General features: G+C 35.8%; 1 protein-coding gene across 8 annotated transcripts in view; it reads left to right on the forward strand.

Annotated features, from left to right (window-relative positions):
* Positions 1–17757, forward strand: part of LOC106668937 — a 61886-nt gene extending 44129 nt beyond the window's left edge. For 2 of the 8 annotated variants that reach the window (XM_014398144.2, XM_014398145.2), the window contains 7 exons: positions 6099–6372; positions 6474–6558; positions 10827–11114; positions 11463–11584; positions 14477–14621; positions 16889–16991; positions 17067–17757. In XM_014398144.2, the coding sequence (XP_014253630.1) occupies positions 6099–6372; positions 6474–6558; positions 10827–11114; positions 11463–11584; positions 14477–14621; positions 16889–16978 (1004 nt within the window). In that variant the 3' untranslated portion in view covers positions 16979–16991; positions 17067–17757. Of the gene's footprint in view, positions 1–1050; positions 1246–1319; positions 1369–5291; positions 5394–6098; positions 6373–6473; positions 6559–10826; positions 11115–11462; positions 11585–14476; positions 14622–16888; positions 16992–17066 lie in introns of those variants that run through there. The other 6 variants (XM_014398148.2, XM_014398149.2, XM_024225427.1 and 3 more) reach the window with 5 other exon arrangements.
* Positions 17758–21543: the final 3786 nt, after the last annotated feature.

Here is a 21543-nt window from a genome sequence, read left to right on the forward strand (position 1 = left end):
ATTGTTACTGCCAAGCTTTCGACCTGTTTTAAGGTAATCGTCAGGGACTGTATTAATTACACATCATGAATACATATTTGTAAGATTGATTCAACTATATAACTATAATAGATCATACAAAACAGTTTTAAATATGTACACAAATTGACATAATTAGGCTTTAAATAGGAATTTCCTTGAAGACTGACTCGGTCCCGACATGGCTAAGGACTAACCAATCTTCTACCAAAATAGGTAACAATTTAATTTGTTCCTTCGTACAGACCATACCAAGATCCAGACTATTCGTATTTTATTTTCTGCTCAAAAAAAAAATTTTTGATCCATAAAAAGGGAAATTGTATAAAATTGCGTAATTAGTATTAATCCATTAATGGCCAACCATATTTTTGCGTTCATGTGTACATTGATAACGCCTTTTATTAAAAGAAAAGTGTTTTTCTTATCATTTCCTTTGCACTTGAGATTAAGAATGAAAATAATTGTTAACAAATAAAACGGCTTTAACAAAACAATGGGGACGTTGCAAGAACTTAAAAGCACATCCCGTTTACATTTTCGATTTTCATAGTAGGAAATTTTAACGAATTATTGCTTTCGATTTTAAATAATCCAAAAGCCTTCTGCTGTTCGAACAAAACAAAAACAAAACCAGCTGATCTTATCAAATTCGGTTTTACAGCCGTTCAGAAATCGTTTAAACTTGAAAATTCTATTTTTAATACAGCTGGATGAAAATTCCTCTGGTCAAAAATGTAAACTGCCTTGAACAATCACTTTTTCGATAGATTTATCAGTTTTTGACATGTGCTGATGTCTTTAGCTGACCCCCCCCCCCAACCTATTCTTGTGAGGAAAAATAAAATAAAAATTAATTTATTACAATAATTATGCAAACTCAAATCTAATATATGTCTAAAGGCATAATATGAATATAAGAATGATGAATTCCTTTTGTCTATGCTATATTAAACTTTTTTAAATAAAAACAAATTGCATTTGAAATTTCGAATTTTATTAGTAAATTCAAGAATGAAACCTGTTTATCATCCTCGTATCAACCTTGTTTTCATTACATCATGGAATTAAGTGGAGTACTTTTACCTTTTATCTATAACCAGTTGGTCTCTATTAATCAATTTTTGTTTATACCGATTGGTAATTCCGTTTATTCTATTTTAATTGAAGCATTACGTGTCAATCCAGTCAGCGATAAATTTAATCGGATAAAACCGTGCGAAATTGGTACGTGATTGTTTGCATTCATCATTCATCAACCGTCTCCTCAATCAGCTCATTTTAATTAGAACCCAATTATACCGAAACGTGATTGTATGGCTTGGTTTGTCAACCTTGAGTTCAAACTGAGTGAGTTCTGTTTTAATAATACCCATAAAACGGGCGACGTTTACTTCCATCCGACGCCCTCCAAAATGCATAACATTTACAGATTGTCGGCATTTTAAGAAGACAACGTGCATACGTGTAAACACATATTTTATAGAAATTAAACGTAGTCCAGGAATTTTTTTGTTTACAGTTATAGCTAGTTTATAGGCTCTGTGCCTGATAACTAAGCAACGAACGTATAAAGTACCCGTTTACCTTCGAATCTATCCTTTATTTTGTTGTTTTAGGCTGGGTTCACAATTTTGTTACGTGTCACCGATTTCACGTTCCCGGGTTAGGTAGGGTTAGGGTCAGAGAAAAGTTAGATTAGATTAGGTGGGGTTAGTTAGTGTACGGATTAAGTTATATATCCATGATTCAATTACTGATCAACTACACTTTTTTCGTACAGCGGAGAAAATGTGCGACTGCAAAATATGAGTTTTTTTAATCCTATATCATAATTCTTCAATATTAAACGTAGTAACCGACTTAAACAACAAGAATGAGAATTTTGAATATTAAGCATCCCCTTAGAAAATTTCTTGTGATTATTTGGGAATGAGCCACACCATTCTCGCTAATATATACATTGACAGTACCCCAGGCTACTCGATATAGCGCGGGGTCATTAGAGAAGAAGCTCCTTCATTCACGCTAATATATTACATTCGCAGTGGCCCAACGTATACAATATTACTCGGAGTGATTGGGGGAAAAGACACTTCATTCATGCTAATAAATTGCCTTAATACTTTCATTCATACTATCCCAGAGTAGTCGATATTCCTCAGTGTAATTGAGGGTATGCTTATCCATTCACGCTAATAAATTAATTTCACACACGAAACTTCGTACACACAACCACAGAGTACTCCTCGGAGTATGGGGTATAAGCATTCTTACTAACAAATTACATTACTGCCCACAGAATACTTAATACTCTTGGTGAAGGGGGATAAAGCCTTTGCATTCACACTAATAAATTACATTCTCACAACAGACTTGTTTCACACTTCCCCAGGGTACTCAATAAGATCGGGGTGATTGGAGACAAAACCTCTTAATTTATTCTAATAAATTACATCCACACTACCTAATAGCGTACCTGGATATGCTCCTCCATTCACACTAATTACATTCATACATCAAACTTAATTCACACAACCACAGATTACTTGGTATACCTCGGGGCGGGTATAAGCCCTTCCATTTCACACTGCCTCAGGGAACACAATATTGCTCGGGGTGTTTGGAGAAAAAGCCCCTTTATTCATGCTAATAAATTACATTCACACAACAGACTGATTTCACACTCCTCCATTCTCGCTAATAAATTACATTCACACTGCCTCAGGGTACTCAATATTGCTCGAGGCGATTGAGGAAAAATGCCCATTCATTCACGCTAATAAATTTCGTTCATATTGCCTCAGGTAACTCAGCATTGCTCGGGGTGATTGGGGAAAAGCCCCTTTCACAAATAAATTCATTAATAAATTACATTCACACAACAGACTTATTTCACACCGCTCTGGGTGCCTCTACTTACAAACTAATAAATTATTGTACATTCAAAAATCGATAGTCTAGGCTAGATGTCTGGCGTCGTAATGTATTTTTTAATAGGTTATTTCAACTGCGAGGTTATATGAACCCTCGGGGTACCGGTGTTTTTGAAAAAAAAAGCCCATTTGTTAGAATTTCGGGTTTGAATCCAGCGGCTCTGAATTCGAACCCGAGACCTTTACCTTACAGTAACGGACGCCATGTCAACGCCTAAACCGTTGCGGCCGCCGACGCCCCGATGAATAAATTTATTACTGTGAATGTAGCGGCTTCTTCCATAATCAACCTGGGCAATATCGAGTACTTTGAGGTAGTCTAAAAGAAGTCTGATGTGTGAATGTAATTTATGAGCGTGAGTAGCAATCACCCCAAGGAAAATCGAGTACCCTGGGGCAGTGTGAATGAAGTCTGATGTGTCAATGTAATTATTAGCGTGAATGAGGGGGGGCTTTCCACAATCACTCCAAGCAATAACGAGTACCCTGGGGCAATGTGAATGTAATTTATTAGTTTGAATGAAGGAGCCCTCCTGACGTGACGACCCTTTGGGGGTAAATATTTATATCGAATACTCATCGAGTAAATGTAATTTATTAGCGTGAATGAAAGGTCGTGTGAAATGTAGAATTGCATACTCAATTGTCTACATTCGTTCGCTCTGCAGTGTCAATTTCTTTATACAACGTGCACCGGCAATGTCTCCCGTTAATAGGTGCCAATGAGTGTCGTACCATGTACCCACGGACGCCGAGGTTTCCCTTCCAGACGCGACATCCGCACTCCAGGAACCGATGTCTTTTTTTAACTTTCTATCATTTTGACGTGTTTCACTCTGTCCCGTCGTGGCCAACTTTACTTCCTTATCTGCTTTTTCACTCCCGGTTATACCTATGTGCCTTGGAACCCACACTCATCCCACTAGCATCGTTCCCTCTTAGATGTTTAAGTTATTTCTTTCAAAACTCACGCTGACGAATATTTTATAAAGATCGTATTTATCGAATGAATTGGAGTTCATTACAATAGAATAAAGATTTTTATTTTGCTGCACCAAGAAATTTAAGCCTGTGTAAAGCGTAAAAAATGAGCTGAGAATCATACGTTTTTGCAGAATTTTTATATGTCAGCAGTTAAATCGTCTCTAAATATACCGGTCATTTATTCTCGCTGTTTTTTCCACTATTGTCTGTATACCATCCTTAATCGTCCTTAGAGTCTTTCTGCTGAATATTAATCTTATATTTTTTAGCTACATGTTATTTTGCTTTAAAAAATTATTAATTTAGGCCAGATGATCTACTTCGTAAAAATTCCCTTGCTCAAATCTATTTATTTAGTTTTATTGTATTTAATTCGCGAATTTATATAGGGTGGTCAGCTCATCGTGTAAAAAACAAAAATTCGGTGACTCCATCTAACGTGTGCTCGCGGTTTTATCTCACTCCGTTCAATAGTTTCGATTTTTTTAGTATTTTTTTAAGAAAAACACGTTTCTTTACTTAAAAATTGAATTTTCTCCGATCAATCTTAACTTTTCCCAAATTTTGACCACATTTTTAGATTTAGCAAAACATTTCTTTTCAGATTAGTACACTTCTGTTCTAAAAATTGCCAGTCTACTTACAAAATAACTGCACAAACATCATGAAATTTGCAAAATTGTAATTTGGGATCAACGTCTTTAAAACGTAGGTAGTTCCTTACATTTCATTTTACAAAATGTCAAACCATCGAAAAACTTTAAAATTGTATCAGCTTTACAACGGCGTCTTCGAAAGCTCGATTATTTTGATTGATGGGCAATTTCATTTGGAAGTTGGGAAAACGTGGTCCGGGACGAATAAGGGGAATTAAATGCATGGCACAAGAGTTGATCGGACATGTAAATTAATAATTAACAAATAAATTCTGAATTAATTAATTAGTAAAAACCAAACTGTTCTTCCGAATAAAAACCCGGTCAACTCTTGCACCATACACGTAATTTCACAGTCAACCATTTTTCCTACCTTTTTTGACCTATTCTTTGTCTATTTTTATTTTCCTTTATGGCCCAAATGCCAAAAAGCGGAACGCGCGAGAATGATCAAACTTGTGGCAAATCTAAAACTCCTCCAGGCAATTAAGCTCTAACACTATTTAACTACAGTCAATGCGATAATTTTTTTGTTTGGGTGAAAACTTTTTTTTTTTTAATTTGACTTCAATATTTGTTTAGTCGCGTCATCTGGAATTTGCCATTGAGGAAAGTCGCCTAAATAATTCGCCCTGATTCAAATCAATACAGTTCTCGAGATTAGCGTTTGTCAGGCGGAAGATTAGATAATGCTAGTATGATTCTTGCCTTTTGATGAGGAATCATCTTCATTGATTTGAAAAAATAAAATAAAAATATGTTCATTTCATTATAGCCATTTTGGAAATCTCTATGTCAGGTATTGATTCCCTCAGTATTATTGATTTATTATAAACATTATAAAACCATTAAATAACACATTTCTGCCATCTGCTTACTCAATTGAAGTTCAAATCTTTATTTTATTAAATTGCTTATCACAGTGAATATTCACCTCAATTTTAAAATTAAAACTTGTTAAAATTAACCATGCAGTGGGAAAGTTTAAACATTCTTAATCGGTCTAAACCAGTAAGGAAATCACACCAAAAGAGGTGCGCAAAGAGGTACCACGGAAATGCTTAGCATTATACGAAAAAGCTCACTTTCCAAGGTATGGCTATAATTTATAGAGGTTCCACAATAGATCTATATAGATCACAGTAGAGGAAAGAATTTTTAAAATTCTTAATCAACCCCCAAACCTTAAAAAAACCTCCATAATAATTATGTGATTCATTTAGTAGACAATCTCTATCAAAAACACAGTAGATATCATGCAACCGTTAACTTAAAACACAGCTGAAATAATTAATATTTCATATAATTTTATTAACTAGATTAATTATTCCTTGATTATGATTGTTGTTATGCCAGAAATATAGCTAGAAAAACCATTAATCTCCCAAATCTTTTTTTGTGTTTTAATATATTTTGATTTAAACGATAGACAAATAAAACCATATTATTAATAGACAAGTTTGAATTTTACAGAATTTTAATATTAACGATAAATATTTTGTAGGTGCCATTAATACTAAAAGTATATTAAAGTATAAAGAAGACACAAAGCTTTATTGGGAAAATAAAATGTCTACCGAAATGAAAGACAAAGTGGGGACCAAGGTGGCTGTAAAAAAGTTAGAACCCAAAACTGAGAGCCTTATTGAAAAAGAGATCAGAATTCAGAAGGAAAAGGAAAAGGCTTTGGAAGAAGAGAGGAAAAATGCGATCATGCTCATGGAAACAAAATCAGATACTTCACTCAAAGGAGTTGTAAATTCAAATGATGTCGATAGGTAAGTTAATAATGCTTCAGTTTAAACATGGATTCAACATTTAATATATGAACATTTCAAATTGTTCCATACTTCATCACCTTTTTTATTTTTACGTTTAGGGTTTGCAAGAAAAAGAATCATGATTTAAATGGAAACATGATGATACCAGCTGGTGCTATGGTGTTCAATACAACTAGTAACAAGGTGAATATAGTAGTGACCTTCTAATTTTTTTTTAAATTAACAAACTAATAGTACTACCCTGTTGTAAAGGATATTCAACAATAGACAATACCTTCACTCTAAAAAATATTGTCAATCTAGATTTAAATTTTTAAAAATCATGATTTTCAAGGCAGCTTTTAATTGTTTTCATGTGCGCACTCAAACTCAGTAACCTCAAATTTTCAGCAAAAACCCTCTCCATATTAAATCACTATTTGCTCACTTGTGATTGGCAGTCAGAAGCTATGAATTTCCAGCTATTTTGAGGTTGGTTCAGATGTTAGACAGGGTTATAGCCTGAGTCCATTATTGTTCTCTCTCTTTCTAGATGATCTCCCCGAATATATTGAATTCCTCATTATGTGATTACTTGTCCTTGGTTGTCCTCATTTTCTTATATTCATTAAAGTTACACACCTCTGGTCCTGAATCTTCCTAACCACCCACCGGCTTCTTAAAATAACAGCGTTATTTTTCATTAGATACAAAATCTTGTGATTCTCCTGGAATGCTTTGGCTCATCAATTCCATCTGAATGCCAATCTTAAAGAATGATTGATATTACTTTCTAATTTGATTCAAAATGTCCGTACCTGTCGCACGTACAGTTGTTTGGCTCAAACTCAAAATTTCTCCAGATTCGTACTATATAAAAATCTCGTTTTTAAACAAAACTTCTTTAATATGTCTGAGCATACTTTTCTTCCATGCCTTTTGCTCAAATTGGTTTTTTCAAAAGTAGATATGACTTGTTCCCCTTAATTACAACTCTATAAGAGATAACAGCTCCAACTCTTTTTAGAACAAACATACTACTGAAGACACTTTTCATTTTCTGGCAAACATTTCCATAGGAGACATATCCTCTTTAAATAATCCGTAGCATTTCAGTTTAGTAAAGGTTGCCCAAGAAGCCTGGAGCTATAGGAAAGAACTTGTTTCCTATAATTATTAAAAGCGTCTTTTATGTTATTAATTTATTTAATTTCATATTTTAATTTTTAATTTTTAAAATTTATTTATTGATCATTTTCAAGACAAGAGCAAGACAATTGTTGTATCTATTAGTTGTGATCAATTAATAATCAAATTAGTCTATAAACATTCAGATTTGTCATATTAAAATTAGATTTTTGAGAGCTCAAAATGGCATTCACAGTTGACACATGAACACTTTTTGACCCAAATTTTGCATATATGTGCATGTAGAGAAACATAGTTCAATGTGTCCTACATAATTGAAGGGTGCTCAAGTACAGCAAATGGGGACCGCGGTAGCCGAGTGGTTAGCATGAGAGACTCTCACGCCGCGGTCGTGGGTTCGATTCCCACCGTTGCCTCTGGCCCTGTTTTCCCGATAACCCCCAATGTGAGCACACAAGAATTCGTACTATGGCTACTATGATATGCAAGATCATAAGGCCAAATTTAAAAAAAAAAAAGAGTACAGCAAATTTTTATATTACCTATTCCAATTTTTTAAGGAATAGACGAAATATCTTAATGTATAACAAGTTTGGTGATTGTATTCTGTGTTAACTGTTTCATGAGAATGTATTTATAAGCATGAGTGTGTAGTGCAAGATGGTAGAAAATCAAGTACCTTGATCGACTTTAAATTAGACTAGTTAGTGTATTTTTTTTTTACCCATCCACCATCCATACCTAAGGTAGACCCCTTACCGGCAGACAATGGCCACTAAATTAGTTTCTACGGTTTCCAAATTTAGGGGATCTTATGGTACTTAACAGCTTCCTTTGGCCTTGCCCTAAAAGGGGAGGCCCCAAGGAAGGTAGGGAAATATTTTCTTATTATTAATTTTCCTAATCTAAAAGTCTCCACTTTGTTGGTTAATCCTTTTGAATACATTTTCTAATAAAGCAAATACAATAAAAACAATATATACAATAACCATAAATAACAAAAATATGGGAATAATCAGTAGTAATCAGTGGGAATAATCAGCCCAGAATTAAGAGTAACGTAAAAATTTATCAACTACTCAGGTACTTTATTGACTATAGCTCGGATAACAGGCTTGAGGGCGTTCTTTTCTTTGGCTAGTTCATTGAGAGTCGGTGGCAAAGAGTGGCGGAAAAGAAATTTTAAATGCTTCCTCGGGGGGCCGCGGTAGCCAAGTGGTTAAGGCGTCAGACTCTCGGCTAGTAGATCCCGCGGTCATGGATTCAATCCCCACCGTCGCCTCTGGACTTTTTCTGACGCCTAAGGGGACCGGTGGCCGCAATCGAAAGAAATTGACACGGCACTTATCAATGGAAGGGGTGGGATCGGATCTCAGCGACCCTGAATTTGGTCCCAACCCCCTTCAAAAATGAGTTTCTTCGATGGAAGAACACAGGGGAACAACGGGGGCTCAAGTTCACAAAGTAGAATAAGCTGTACAGCTCAGCTGCAGTGCTCAGGAGGGAACTCTTCCAGTCCCTGGTATCCATTGTAAAAAAATAAATAGAAAAAAAAAAGGTTCCCTCGCACTTTCAAAGAGGTGACAATTGTACAGTGTGTTGGACACTGTCATTGACTCTGCAGTTGGGACACAGAGGACTGTTGGCTCTATGATACCAGTGAAGGTTAGCCTTGAAATTTCCGTGGTCTGTCAGTATATGGGTGATCCAGAAATCTGGTTGAAACCACAATGCTCTGACTTGATTTGCAATACTGGGTAGAAACTTGTGGATTAGCCTTACCTTTTCTTTGACTAGTTGCTTTTGTCCCATCTTTCCTGCCATATTTTTTTTTTTTTTAATCTTGTAGCCAAGTTTACCAATGTTGGCTCCTTTCTGACTTTTAGCTGTCAGATTGCAATTATACTTTGGATGACAATGTTAATTGGAGGAGCAGAAGCTAGAACTTGGAGGGCTTGAGTAGGGGCTGTTCTATAAGCTTTTATCATTCTCAGGAGCACTACTCTGGTCGAGGAAGTTTCAACTCGTGCTTTGCAATTTTGTCCCTGAGGTGGCGATGGGCTGATGTATGCTTTTGTAAGTGTTGGAGGGCACTCTTGGACTCAGTCCCCATTTTGATTTCGCGATCGAGCTCAATTTCGAGAAGATGCATCTTGTCATTTCTCTGGATCTTTACATTTCTTCCAATACTATGCCTAGATACTTTACCTTTTCGCTGAGTTTGATTCTTTTCTCTTTGATTTTAATCATGGAGCTTGTATTTAATTTGTATCTTAGCTTCAGTGATTGGCATTTTTCAGGAGCAATTTTTAATGTGCAATACAGTAGAATCAGGGATGTGGTTCCATGAATGATGTGTATTCAAACTATGCCAAGCTTTCGGTGTTTTATTTCACTTTTCTCTGGGCTAGATTCTCAGTCAATATTTAAACATTATTTTCTTATATATATCGTATATAACTTTTTGTTATTTTTTATCATTTTTTTACTAATACAATGGTTTTTTTAAAAATAAATAAATAGCCCTTTCTACAAATTAATATCACATAAAAAATCGAAATGTAATGTAAACAAAGAGGACTAGTCAAAAAATAAGAAATACTAACAAAAGAGAAAAAAGTTTTATACATATTGATAAAATAAAGTAATATTTAAATATTGACTGAGTCATGCCCTAAGGAAGGTGAAATAAAACACCGAAAGCTTGGCATATTTTAAACACACAACATTAATTATACACACAAGACCGACCCAACCAAATATAATTTGATTGGTAGATGGTTCATCACCTTTACATCAATTTTTAGTTTGGCCTCTTTGCGCCAGTTTTTTTATCACCGTCACCACTGCTTTTTAATTTTTTCCCAAGCTCTTTCTTCGTATCAGCCTCCATGTTGGCAACAAGTTTAGTGTGTGTGTATGTGTAGTTATTTATAAATGTACTTCATTGCCCTACTCGAGTGAATTGTATGTAAATAAAAAAAATGTATTTAAGAAAGTGAGAGAGTGTTTAAGTAAAAACTGCATGTGTACGAGACTGAAATGACCTTGTCCCATGTAGTCAAACTTTGGCAGTGGTTAACATATGTCCATATCGGGATGTAACTTTTAAGAATTATACGAGGGAGCGTCAGTGGCCATAACGGTTTAAGAGTTGACACGGCACTAATCACTGTAAGGTAAAGGTCCCGGGTTCGAATGCTGTTTTAATATACGATAACTCATTAATAACTGAACTTTCAATCCATGAAATTAAAATAATCCATGAAATAAAAAATAAAAAAAACAATATTTTTAAACAAAAAGTGATTAAATTTTTACAGACCACACAAACTTATGATTCTACAAAGGAGTTCGCCTTAAACAAGAAGTTCTCTTCTATGAGTAGCCTTTACACAAATGGGAACGATTATCCATCCTATAACGGGATGAAATATATGGCTACAACATCATCAACACCATTTGGTTTTGGAAATAAAAAACAATTGTTTGGGTTTAAAACACAAAAAGGGTTGATGCAGAAATTCATAGAGACCCATTCAAAGAAAACCGTAGCCCCAGTAGCTACACAACCACCTGTACAACCTATAAGGCCAAAATTGTCTTTTTCGGTATGTGCATTAATTTGAATGAATTCAAAATTTTTGAAGTACAACAAAATAGCATGTATTATTTTTTTATTCAATGTTTCCTTTTCTTAGCAATAATCCAAGCATGTTGTAATACCACCAAATAGTCCAATTTTGATGGATGCAGTTTGGAAGGCTCTGTAGCCACTTCATACTTACTTTCCTTACCTACCACCCTCCTTTGTTCCTTAACAATTATTGGGAAAAAGAAATACAAATACACTGAGTAACTCTAATGATCAAGCCACTATTATCATCCATATTTCACACTACACTTTATTTACCATTATACAATATGACATTATCTAATACTAGAAACATTTATTAAAGGATTTTGAGCCTGCTCAGTCACACAACCACCCCAACTGGACAAAACGCCCTGGCTACATCTCTACCGAAGATAAAATTCAAAAAGAGATGGAAGAGATGAGGTTAAGAGAAAACGAATTAAAGTAAGTTTAACATTGATAAAATAGTAAATAATTTATTCAGTTGACATAATCTTTTAAATTTAATTAATTTTTAAACTTTAATACCTACAACAAATCATAATCACAAGTAAATTATCCACATTATTAAATAGCCACAAGAATAATCCTAGGTAAGTCTTGGGGACTAAAACAAAAAAATGGCAATGTAATAAAACATTAAGATATTCCATGACTCATTAATCTGGTAAAGTAAAGCTTAACAAAAGCAAGCTATCCATACATTACAGGGCATACAAAGAAGAGTATCCCAGGGGCAATAAAAACAATCCCATTAGCATAGAAACACTATTAAACCTATCTCTATTGGAAACATTTATACAAGGGGAAGCTAGGCAAAGCTCGTACGTAAAGTTAATCCCTCTCATGCCATTAACTTTTATAGGGGACGTCGGTGGCCGCAAGGTTTAGACTTTGACACGGAGCTCATCACTGTAAGGTAAAGGTCCCGGGTTCGAATCCAGCGGCCCTGCATTCGAACCCGACATACTTACAAATGGGCTTTTTTTCAAAAACACCGGCACCCTGAGGGTTTATATGACCTCTGCTGTTGCGAACCCCCCGAAAACAATGAAACCATTCAGGGCAAATGACAATAATAAATAAAATAAATAAATCCGACACCCTAGAAATGGGGACTGGTCATATAATCCATCTTTACAACATCCTATAAAGCGATTATTATTCAGAGATCGTGAGATGCAGTCTGGAATGATCTCCGAATAATCATCGACTAACAGTCACTAATCACCACACATCCTATATTTTAACCGACTACAAAGGAGAGGAAGAAATCATCAAATCAAATGCAATAGGTACACAGATGGCCCCAAAACCAGGAACCGGATAAGGAATATTCTCTACAAGACCAAAGCATCAGCTACCAAACTCATTAGGGAAGTACAATTCAGTCCTTCAGCTGAAGTACATTCTTGTAATGCTTCTGCCATTGAAAATCTTAAAAGAGGTTACACTTTTATCAGTGTGTAACAGTCCTCATAAAATCAGACAGCCATGCAAAGCATCTGAAAGCATTAGCAAGTAAAATGGTCATATCCAAAATAATAGGAGAATGCATCCAAACTTTTCAAAACATGTGAAAACATAACCTTACAATTACTTGAAAGCCAGAGACAAAAGAATTTTGAACAGGCCGAATAAACTGGCCAGGTGAGGATCTATGTGAACATATATAGATCCAGAATGTATAGGTGGGATAATGAGATCAAACCACTCCATTTCAGAATGGATGTACAAAAATCAAATGGAGAAGTGGACAAACTTCCGAGAAACACATTAAAAGAACTCTCATCAAAACTGGCAAACTCACACAGCTAAACAGTATAAAGCTCAGGGGATTGATAAAGCTGCTAGTCACTGACATTTGAAAAACCACTGAGCAGTGGTATATTCAATGATGAGCAGGTTATGCAACGACAATGGACGAAACTGCCAACCCATATTATTTATTTATTTATTTATTTACGGATCGAAATCCACTATAAAAAAGACATTTTACAATAACAAAAAATATAAATAATATATATAAAAAGAATAAGGACGTATATACATGGTAATAATATAAATGGTAAATATATATGATAAATATAAAAATACAATTAAAGNACATTATTGATAGAATTTTGTAATTGTAAGCAATCGGAAGGAGGAGTGATTATGGAATAGATTTTCAGATCATCAGCAAATAATAAAAATTGAGCAGAAGGAAGAGCAAGATGGATATCATTAATAAATAAGAGAAACAAAACTGGTCCAAGATGAGACCCTTGCGGGACTCCCGAGGAAGCCGCACAGGGACATGATTTAAATGATTTTATTTTGACTATTTGTTTTCAGTCGGAAAGAAAGCTGGATAACCAATTCAAGATAGTTCCGGTGAAACCATAATCCATTAGTTTCCTTAACAGTATTGTGTGATTTACTTTATCAAAAACTTTAGAAAAATCAGTATTCCAGTCTACTTGGTGTCCAGAGTTTATTATCTTTGAATATGAAGCAACCACTCAATGTACAGACATGTTGTCACAAGGACAAACATTACATCAAACCTGTGAAGGTATGCCATGTTCTTCCCATGACCTGTTATCTTATAGGTGATATTAATTCATACGAAACTTGTGATGCATGGCTGGGAAGAAGTCTTTAATATGATCTCCTTTTGAGAAGAAGCTGAAGTTCTCCTTTTAACAGAATCATGGTGGCTCAGTTGTCTTTTAATAAAACTGCTGGGTAGGCTACGTGAATGTCCTCATCCTGAGATGCTGAAAAGCCTCATAAGGGCCGGGCCCCTTGTAAAAACCTTACAGCCTGAAAATAACTTGCATTCCAGGACAAAAAAATTTGGGTAATGAATAAGCAAACCAGAAGAGGATCTGCCAGACCATTTATAAGCTCACAATCTATAAATGCAATGACAAGGTCAAACATAGTCTCCTCCATTTCCAGAAATGTGTGCTTTCTAGAAGTGCCAGACACAGTAAAGAACCCACACTAAAATTGGCAAGCAGTTAGACAATATACAGGGTAAAATTGCGGGTAGTGATAAGGCTACTAGTCACTGGCATATTTAAAAACACCGACCATGTATATATTCAACGATACCCCATGTGTAAGTTATAGAATGACAATGGAAGAAAACACCAAGCCATATTAACTTCAAATGCAAAGCAGACCCGGAAAAAATTGTGATGGTTTAAAAAAAAAAAAGAGAAAAAAAGGCTCAGTTTGCAAAAATACTCCCCCCCCCCATCTTAGCATTCTCATACTCATATTTTTTTATTTATTAAGTGCAATAACTTTAACACTGTCCTTTAATTTTGTTTTTAATTTATTTAGGACAGAAAGAGCGAAATTAGTTCGTTGTTCCCAGCCCAACCTTGTGACACTAGGTGCAGATAAAGAATCTGACACAGACAGTGGAAACGAATCAATGGGACAGCTACGATCTGTATCAAGTAATCCAAATTTGCTTGATGAAAAGGTAATTTCATAAATGGTATATTACCTAGTTTTATTTTTGTCTGCCTATTTCATGCAGTCCGGTGTGTTTTGGCTTCTTGCATGTTCAACTGATATGTGTGTTATTTTGTCAGCTGTCCTTTGATAAAGCAAATCAGTCGGTTAACAGGCAGAAACAGTGAGGATAGAGGTAGTCCAAAATTATTGGAAACCCACATTAACCAACAAATAGCTCAAGTTTGGCTGGAATGGTTAAGTGGATAAACGTTTAAAAACCCAAACATGCTTTAATAATTACAATTAATTAAGGTTTTTAGTTGAGATGAAAAAAAGTTAATGGCACGAGAGGGATTCGAACCCACGACCTTCGGCTAGATACGCCGCTGCTCTACCACCTGAGCTATCGTGACCTCGATCCACTCGGACATCAACTCCCCATCTCAACCCCACCTTATGAGTTTTCCCTCCTTTTGCCATTTTTCAAATGTCGTGTAATCGGTTTGGATTCTCGACGACAATTGAAATGGCAACGGAGAGCTTTAGTGAAGTGTACTTCAGTTAATTCATTAAATTCACTAATTTCGTGGTCCTCTTGGCCAATTAAACATTACAATTAAATAAGGTTTTTAGTTGAGATGAAAAAAAGTTAATGGCACGAGAGGGATTCGAACCCACGACCTTCGGCTAGATACGCCGATGGGGTTGAGATGGGGAGTTGATGTCCGAGTGGATCGAGGTCACGATAGCTCAGGTGGTAGAGCAGCGGCGTATCTAGCCGAAGGTCGTGGGTTCGAATCCCGCTCGTGCTATTGACTTTTTTATCTCAACTAAAACACCTTAATTAATTGAATATATTAATTGGTCAAGCAGACCACAAAATTAGTGAATTTAATAATTACATTATGTTAATTGTATTACTCCATAGTCGAAATTTATAAATTTTGCACATTTGGTGATCCAAAATAAGCTGGATTTTTAAAAATATATTGTTTTAGGAATGACTGTAAATAAAACATATTAAAGAATATTTTCTAATTTGTAACCTATACATATTAGTATACAGTACAAATGTGATCACAAAACATTTTTTCACATGGCCACAGCACTAGCACTAATGCCAGCGATACATCTGGAGAAGACCTGCCATGAGAAACCAGCCAATGCTGGTACTCACTGTGGTTAAGGGGCAAGGAGATTTCGAGGCCATCGTTGATTAAGGCAACATGGCGGTTCTCAGAATGGGAATGTGTAGAGAGAGTTTGAGCAGTAGGATTAAGATGGACAGATAGGTTGGTGTGAAGCTTTTGGAATCGGGAATGGATCAGTTTGTTGGCAAAAAGAATGTCCTTTGACTATTTGTCTGGGGACTTTTGATTGAATGCGCTGGTTGGCTTAGCAGAACCCCACAGTATGTTGGTATTTACAAAGTGGTCGCAGTAAAGTTTTGTATAAGGTTAGTTTAGTGTTGATAGTCAACACGGATTTCAGTCCTAGAAGTCTTTGTAGATGTCCAAATCTTCTGTTAAGTTGTTGTCCCTTAAGTTGTGGAGATTCCCCATCAGTTTATTGTCCAGATATAGTCCGAATTTTAAAGTATTTGACTTGAATGGAATCGGTATCTCTTTGTTGTTGATGTACAAAGACTGTTTTGTCAATGTGAATGTTCACTGGGTACATTTTTCTTCATTCAGTCTTGTCCTCCATTTTTTGCACCATCCTCAAGGTGTTCTTGGATATTGAATATTGGAGCTAGCTTGGTTAGGATTCGAGTTAGAGGGCAAAATTGCAGTGACGCCTCTGTCATAGTAAATGGTGTAGATGGTGGTGATGGTATTGGGGTGTATAGGTAGGCCAGTAGTATAAATGATATAAAGAATGGGACCAAGAATGCTCCCTTGTGGGATACCAGCATGTATGAGTCTGATTTCCGAGAACTCATTGCTGCACCTCACTCTGAAGCAGTGGTCCGTTAGACAGGATTTCAGGATAAGGCAATAAGGAGTGAGTAGAAGGAGTGAAGCATGCCCAGGTGTCAGACCCTATAAAAAGTCTGTTAAATCTAGGAATGCACCGGATAGTACTTTAGAGAAAGTCTTTGAATAATTGGTTTTAATAATATTAAATTTGTAATAAAAATTGTTTAATTGATTGTTGTTAAATCTGCAAAAACCCCACACCCTGAGGGTTCATATAACCTCATAATTTAAATACCCGTGTTAAAAAAAAATGAAATTAAATTTATGGTTTTAACAGATTTTTTTGTTTTAAAGCATATTTATATTGTTGCAGGAATGTGAACCTTTTACATCCCCCATACAAAAAAAGAGAAACTCTTTATTCGAAGTTTGGGAGAAAAGAGTGCGTAACCAGAACGATTGAGTGAAACTATATGGTACAATTTATTGAATATTTTACAGTAAAATTGCAAACAAAAATATTTAGCCTATGAACATTTTATTTTGTTTAGCAACATTGGTACATGGACACAAGAATGGAAAAAAAAAGATAAACAAATAACATGAGCCAGCCTTGTGAAAATATCGTTAATTGTAAACGTTGTAATACATTAAAAGAAAAGAAATGTTGAGGGGGAAACAATAAACAGGATAATAACATATGAAAGTGAAAATAATCTCACAACTCTACCACTGCACATCAGGATCTCATCTAACTTCATCGTTTTATGAGTTAAATATAATTCCCAATCAAAATATTGTTACTTGATGTTAAATAAATGGCTATATTTATAATTGGATATGCGTTGTAATTTGAAAATATACTCAAATATACATCAACTATGATTGTTTATTTCATAATTAATGTACAATTTGTACATATTTATAAACTTAATTCACTACTACTTTCTGTGATTTAATATTTCATAATGAATGTTTTAAACATAAAAATAAATATTAATTACTGTGTGCTTGCAAATGTAAGAGTTTTATGTGTGCGTGCATGTTTGAATGTGTGTTTTCTTTAAATATATCAAAATGTATCCAGTTACGTCCATATTAATACGGAAAATGAGCAAATTCAATACATTTTTGTTTTTAATTAACATCGAACAGCTTGTTATGAAAATTATATGAAACGCTTATATTCATTCTTGCTTGTTATAATATGATAAAATTCAATTATACATGTTCTTTTTTTTGTGTTAATCTTATTTATTTAGTTTGAAATTCCCAGAAAATTTATTGTGATTTATAATTAAAAAAATGATATCAACAAAATGTTTTATTGTTGCTTCACAAAAACCCTTGACATGCTTTAAATTATTTATCCTTGCCTTAAGTTTATTGTGAGATTTGAGAGTGTATTGGAAATGAATGATTACTAAACACTTAATTGCCGGCAAACTTTATCTTTTGCTTATCAGACTAAACCTTGAAAATCTGTTTTCTTGATGTCCTTCCTCTCTATTCACATAAGAACTGAAATAATGGTCTTGTATTTTTAAATAATCCATGTATAAGGAATATGTTAATGCAAATTGCGACACAGAGAGCAAAAATTGCCATTAATAGATGAAAACGCCTTTGCGGGAAAAGTTGCGGACCAAATCCAAATATGTCCTTACAGCTATGCACAGCGGTTGTTAGATCTATGTTAGTCTAGGAACCAGTGATTTGGTGGACAAAGACATTAGAGCTAATCCCCAGAGACTAGAGCGCCTGGGTGCAGTTTGACCACCACTGTTGGAAAGGAAGTCCTTGAATCTACCACCATTGCATATCTTTATCCAGGGAGAGGCTGGAGCCACAATCCTTAGGCTCTTAGACATGGACAGCTTAAATAGTCTACACACATAACAAGGAGCAATTAAAACATTGGGAGCAGCTTCAGGCAGACAGGGTTCTGGCGATGCCATCACTCCTAAATTCAGATTTGATAACAACCAGTTAATGCCAACCTTATTTTGTATACAGAAGACTCTGAAATGAGTATTCAGGAGCTGATATTTATGGAAATAAACCAAGGACTAGAATTCATATAAGCCTTCGGCAATAGGCCACTGACTGTGGCTATTGAACACCGTGCCAAGGAGACTAAAAGGCCTAGATATTATTAACAAAAGAATAGCCATCTAATTGGACAGCCATGCAGCACTGAGGGGCAATTATCGCATCGCCGGTAAAGTCCAATGTAGATACAATGTGGATCCATCAGACAATGGATTAAAAATAAGTTCTCCATTCAATGGGAATGTGGCCTGTAACATAGGTATATGAAAAAGGACATCAAAGGACCATGTCAGAACCAAACTGCAGAACTGCTCAATCTAGTACATGCTAAGACTTACAGTAAATTATAGTAGAACTGGACACCAGATACTCTGGAGGCATATGCTTTTGCCAGGGAGAAGAAGAGACAACAGAACATGACCTCTGTTGGTGCAAAGACTTATGTAGGCTGAGATTCCTACTCCTGGGAGAGGAAAATTCCAAGTCTAAAGGATACAAACGGGAGTCCTTAAAAAGATTTGGGATATGGTAAAAAAGCCTTAAGCTTAATAAGGTCCAGAAATGGAGATACTCAATAAACCACTAGTCACAGTGCGCAGATCATAAAGAGGCCAGCTCCTACTCTAATCTTAATCTTATAAGATACATCTTATAAGAGTATATCTTAAAAAAATTATGAAGTAATAATCAAATTTTACATTAATCTCTAAATTAATCCCACTTTTACATAAGGGTATGGTATGGTAGAAAAGGATACTAGGAAGCGGGGTTTGTACTCCCCAGGCACTGCAGCCTTCTGGCTTATCGTACCTTCCTAGTTCCTTAGTTCAGTCAATAGACTCAATCCTTCTTCTTAGAAGTATCAGGTCATTGGCTGTTGCTGCTGCAATTTGATTCCCTAAGTTTTTTTCCGTACGTTAGGTTAAACCTCCATTGAGCTGTTGCTTCGCATTCGAAGATGATATGAGTGGCTGTTTCCTCCTCATTACATAATCTGCAAATGGGATCATCGCTGTACAGACCCATGTTGCGTAGATGTTTTCTCAGATGCCAGTGACCGGTTAGTAGTCCTACCACTCCTCTGAGTTTGGCCCTCTCCAATTGCAGCAGTGTTTTTGCCAGTGTCGGTGAGGGTTGTTTCATCATAAGTTTACTATGTCTAGCACCGCTAGAGTTTATCCACTTCTCCTTTTGTTTTGCTTGGATCCATTCTGCGATGGAGGACTCTAAATTTGTTTTTGTTATCCCAAGAATAGGTTCGGGGCCTATGTACTGTCTTGCAGATCCTCCTCTGGCCAGTCTGTCTGCTTTCTTCCAAAATTCCCCTGTGCCCTGGCACCCAAGACATCACCAGGTTGTTGTGTTTCCCCAGGTTTTGGAGATTTTGGATGCATTTACTGACTAATTTTGATGTGATTCTTTTACATGCTAGTGCTTTAACACTGCTTGGCTATCTGATCTTATGAGAATTTTTTTTGTCAGTGTAACCTCTTTTAAGATTTTCCAGGGCATAAGCATTGATGGCATGTATTTCCGCTTGAAAGACCGAAGTGTACTTCCCTAATGAGTTTGATTGCTCATGTTTTGGGCTTGTACAGAAAACGCCTGATCCGGTTCCTTAGTTTGTTTTGGAGCCATCTGTGTACCATATCATTGTATCTCATGCTCTCTTGTGTTCTTCCTCTCCTTTATAGTCCATTGAAACTTTATAGGAAGTTGTAAAGATTGTTTCTGGGATCATGTAGTCAGTCCCCATTTCTAATAATGGGTGTCTGATTTTGTTGATTATGGTTGTATGCCCGAATTGTTTAGTTCCTTTCCAATTTAATTGTTTCTGGAGCTTTTCCTAACCTCTCCTTGTATGAATATTTCCAGTGGAGGTAGGTTTAGCAAAGTTTCTAAATCATTTGCAGGGGTTGTTCTCATTGCCCCTGTGATACATAGGTTTGCTAGTCTTTGTATGCTGCCTAATGTTTGGTTAGACAATACAAAGACAGATGTACCCTTAAATGTACCCTTAATATACATAAGGGTAATTTTGTTGTTCCCAATGTCTGAAAGAGTCTTCATGCAATCCCAATCTGGATCTTGACTTTACTACTGAAGAGGAAGTTGCCTTTAATGTCACCTGGCTGTTGAATAGATGGCTTTTCTTCTTTGGTTACACCAAGCCTTTTGATCTCTTGGGCGCAGGGGTCAATAGCCACAGTCTCTATCTGAAAGAAGTGACATATTGCCTGAGCCTTGTAAGAATTAGAATTTATTTCCATATACCTATATTCTGTCATTTTCACTTGATCACTTTATTGTGTCTGCCCACTCTCGTGGGCTTAGATTTCACCCGAATGCATTTTGGATTCGCACAGGAGAATGAAAAAGAAGGCAAAATTGACAAATCTTTTGTATAGATTGTATTGAATACAGCAAATACATCATACAATGGAGGAATGGAGGAGCAAAAACATTGTCAACTTTTATTTTAAACAAATTAATAAGAAAATTATTTGTAGTCCTATATCACCGTATAACCTACCTGTCTAACATGTATCTTTTTCAAACCAACATGCTTAACATGAGGTGAAATGTATTTATTTGTAATGGCTCATTGAATCTGTCACATACATGGGTAGTTTCTTGAAACAATAAATGCCCATCTAAGAAACATGTTTGGCCTTGTGAGGACAGCATCGTCCTTCCTGGATTTTCTAATTATGACTATTTTAGTAACTGGGGGTTTTGGTGGCTCTGACAAGGGCCGGTGTTGTTGGGATGAAGAGCCAATGGTTGAGGTCGGGACTGTGTAAGCTGTTGGTCGAGTTCTGTGGTCGTGTTCATATATGGTGAGTCGGTCGACTCAGCATCGGAAGAAGGGATTCCGGCAGCAGGTGGACGGTAGCCAAGTGGGCTGTGGAGAAGGCGAGAGTGTGGCTGATGCTGCGAGTGACCTTACTGTTGTGCTGGTGGCTTGCTCAAATA

The sequence above is a fragment of the Cimex lectularius genome, unplaced genomic scaffold (assembly GCF_000648675.2).
Source record: "Cimex lectularius strain Harlan isolate CLEC.00 unplaced genomic scaffold, Clec_2.1 scaffold29, whole genome shotgun sequence".
NCBI lineage: Eukaryota > Metazoa > Arthropoda > Insecta > Hemiptera > Cimicidae > Cimex > Cimex lectularius.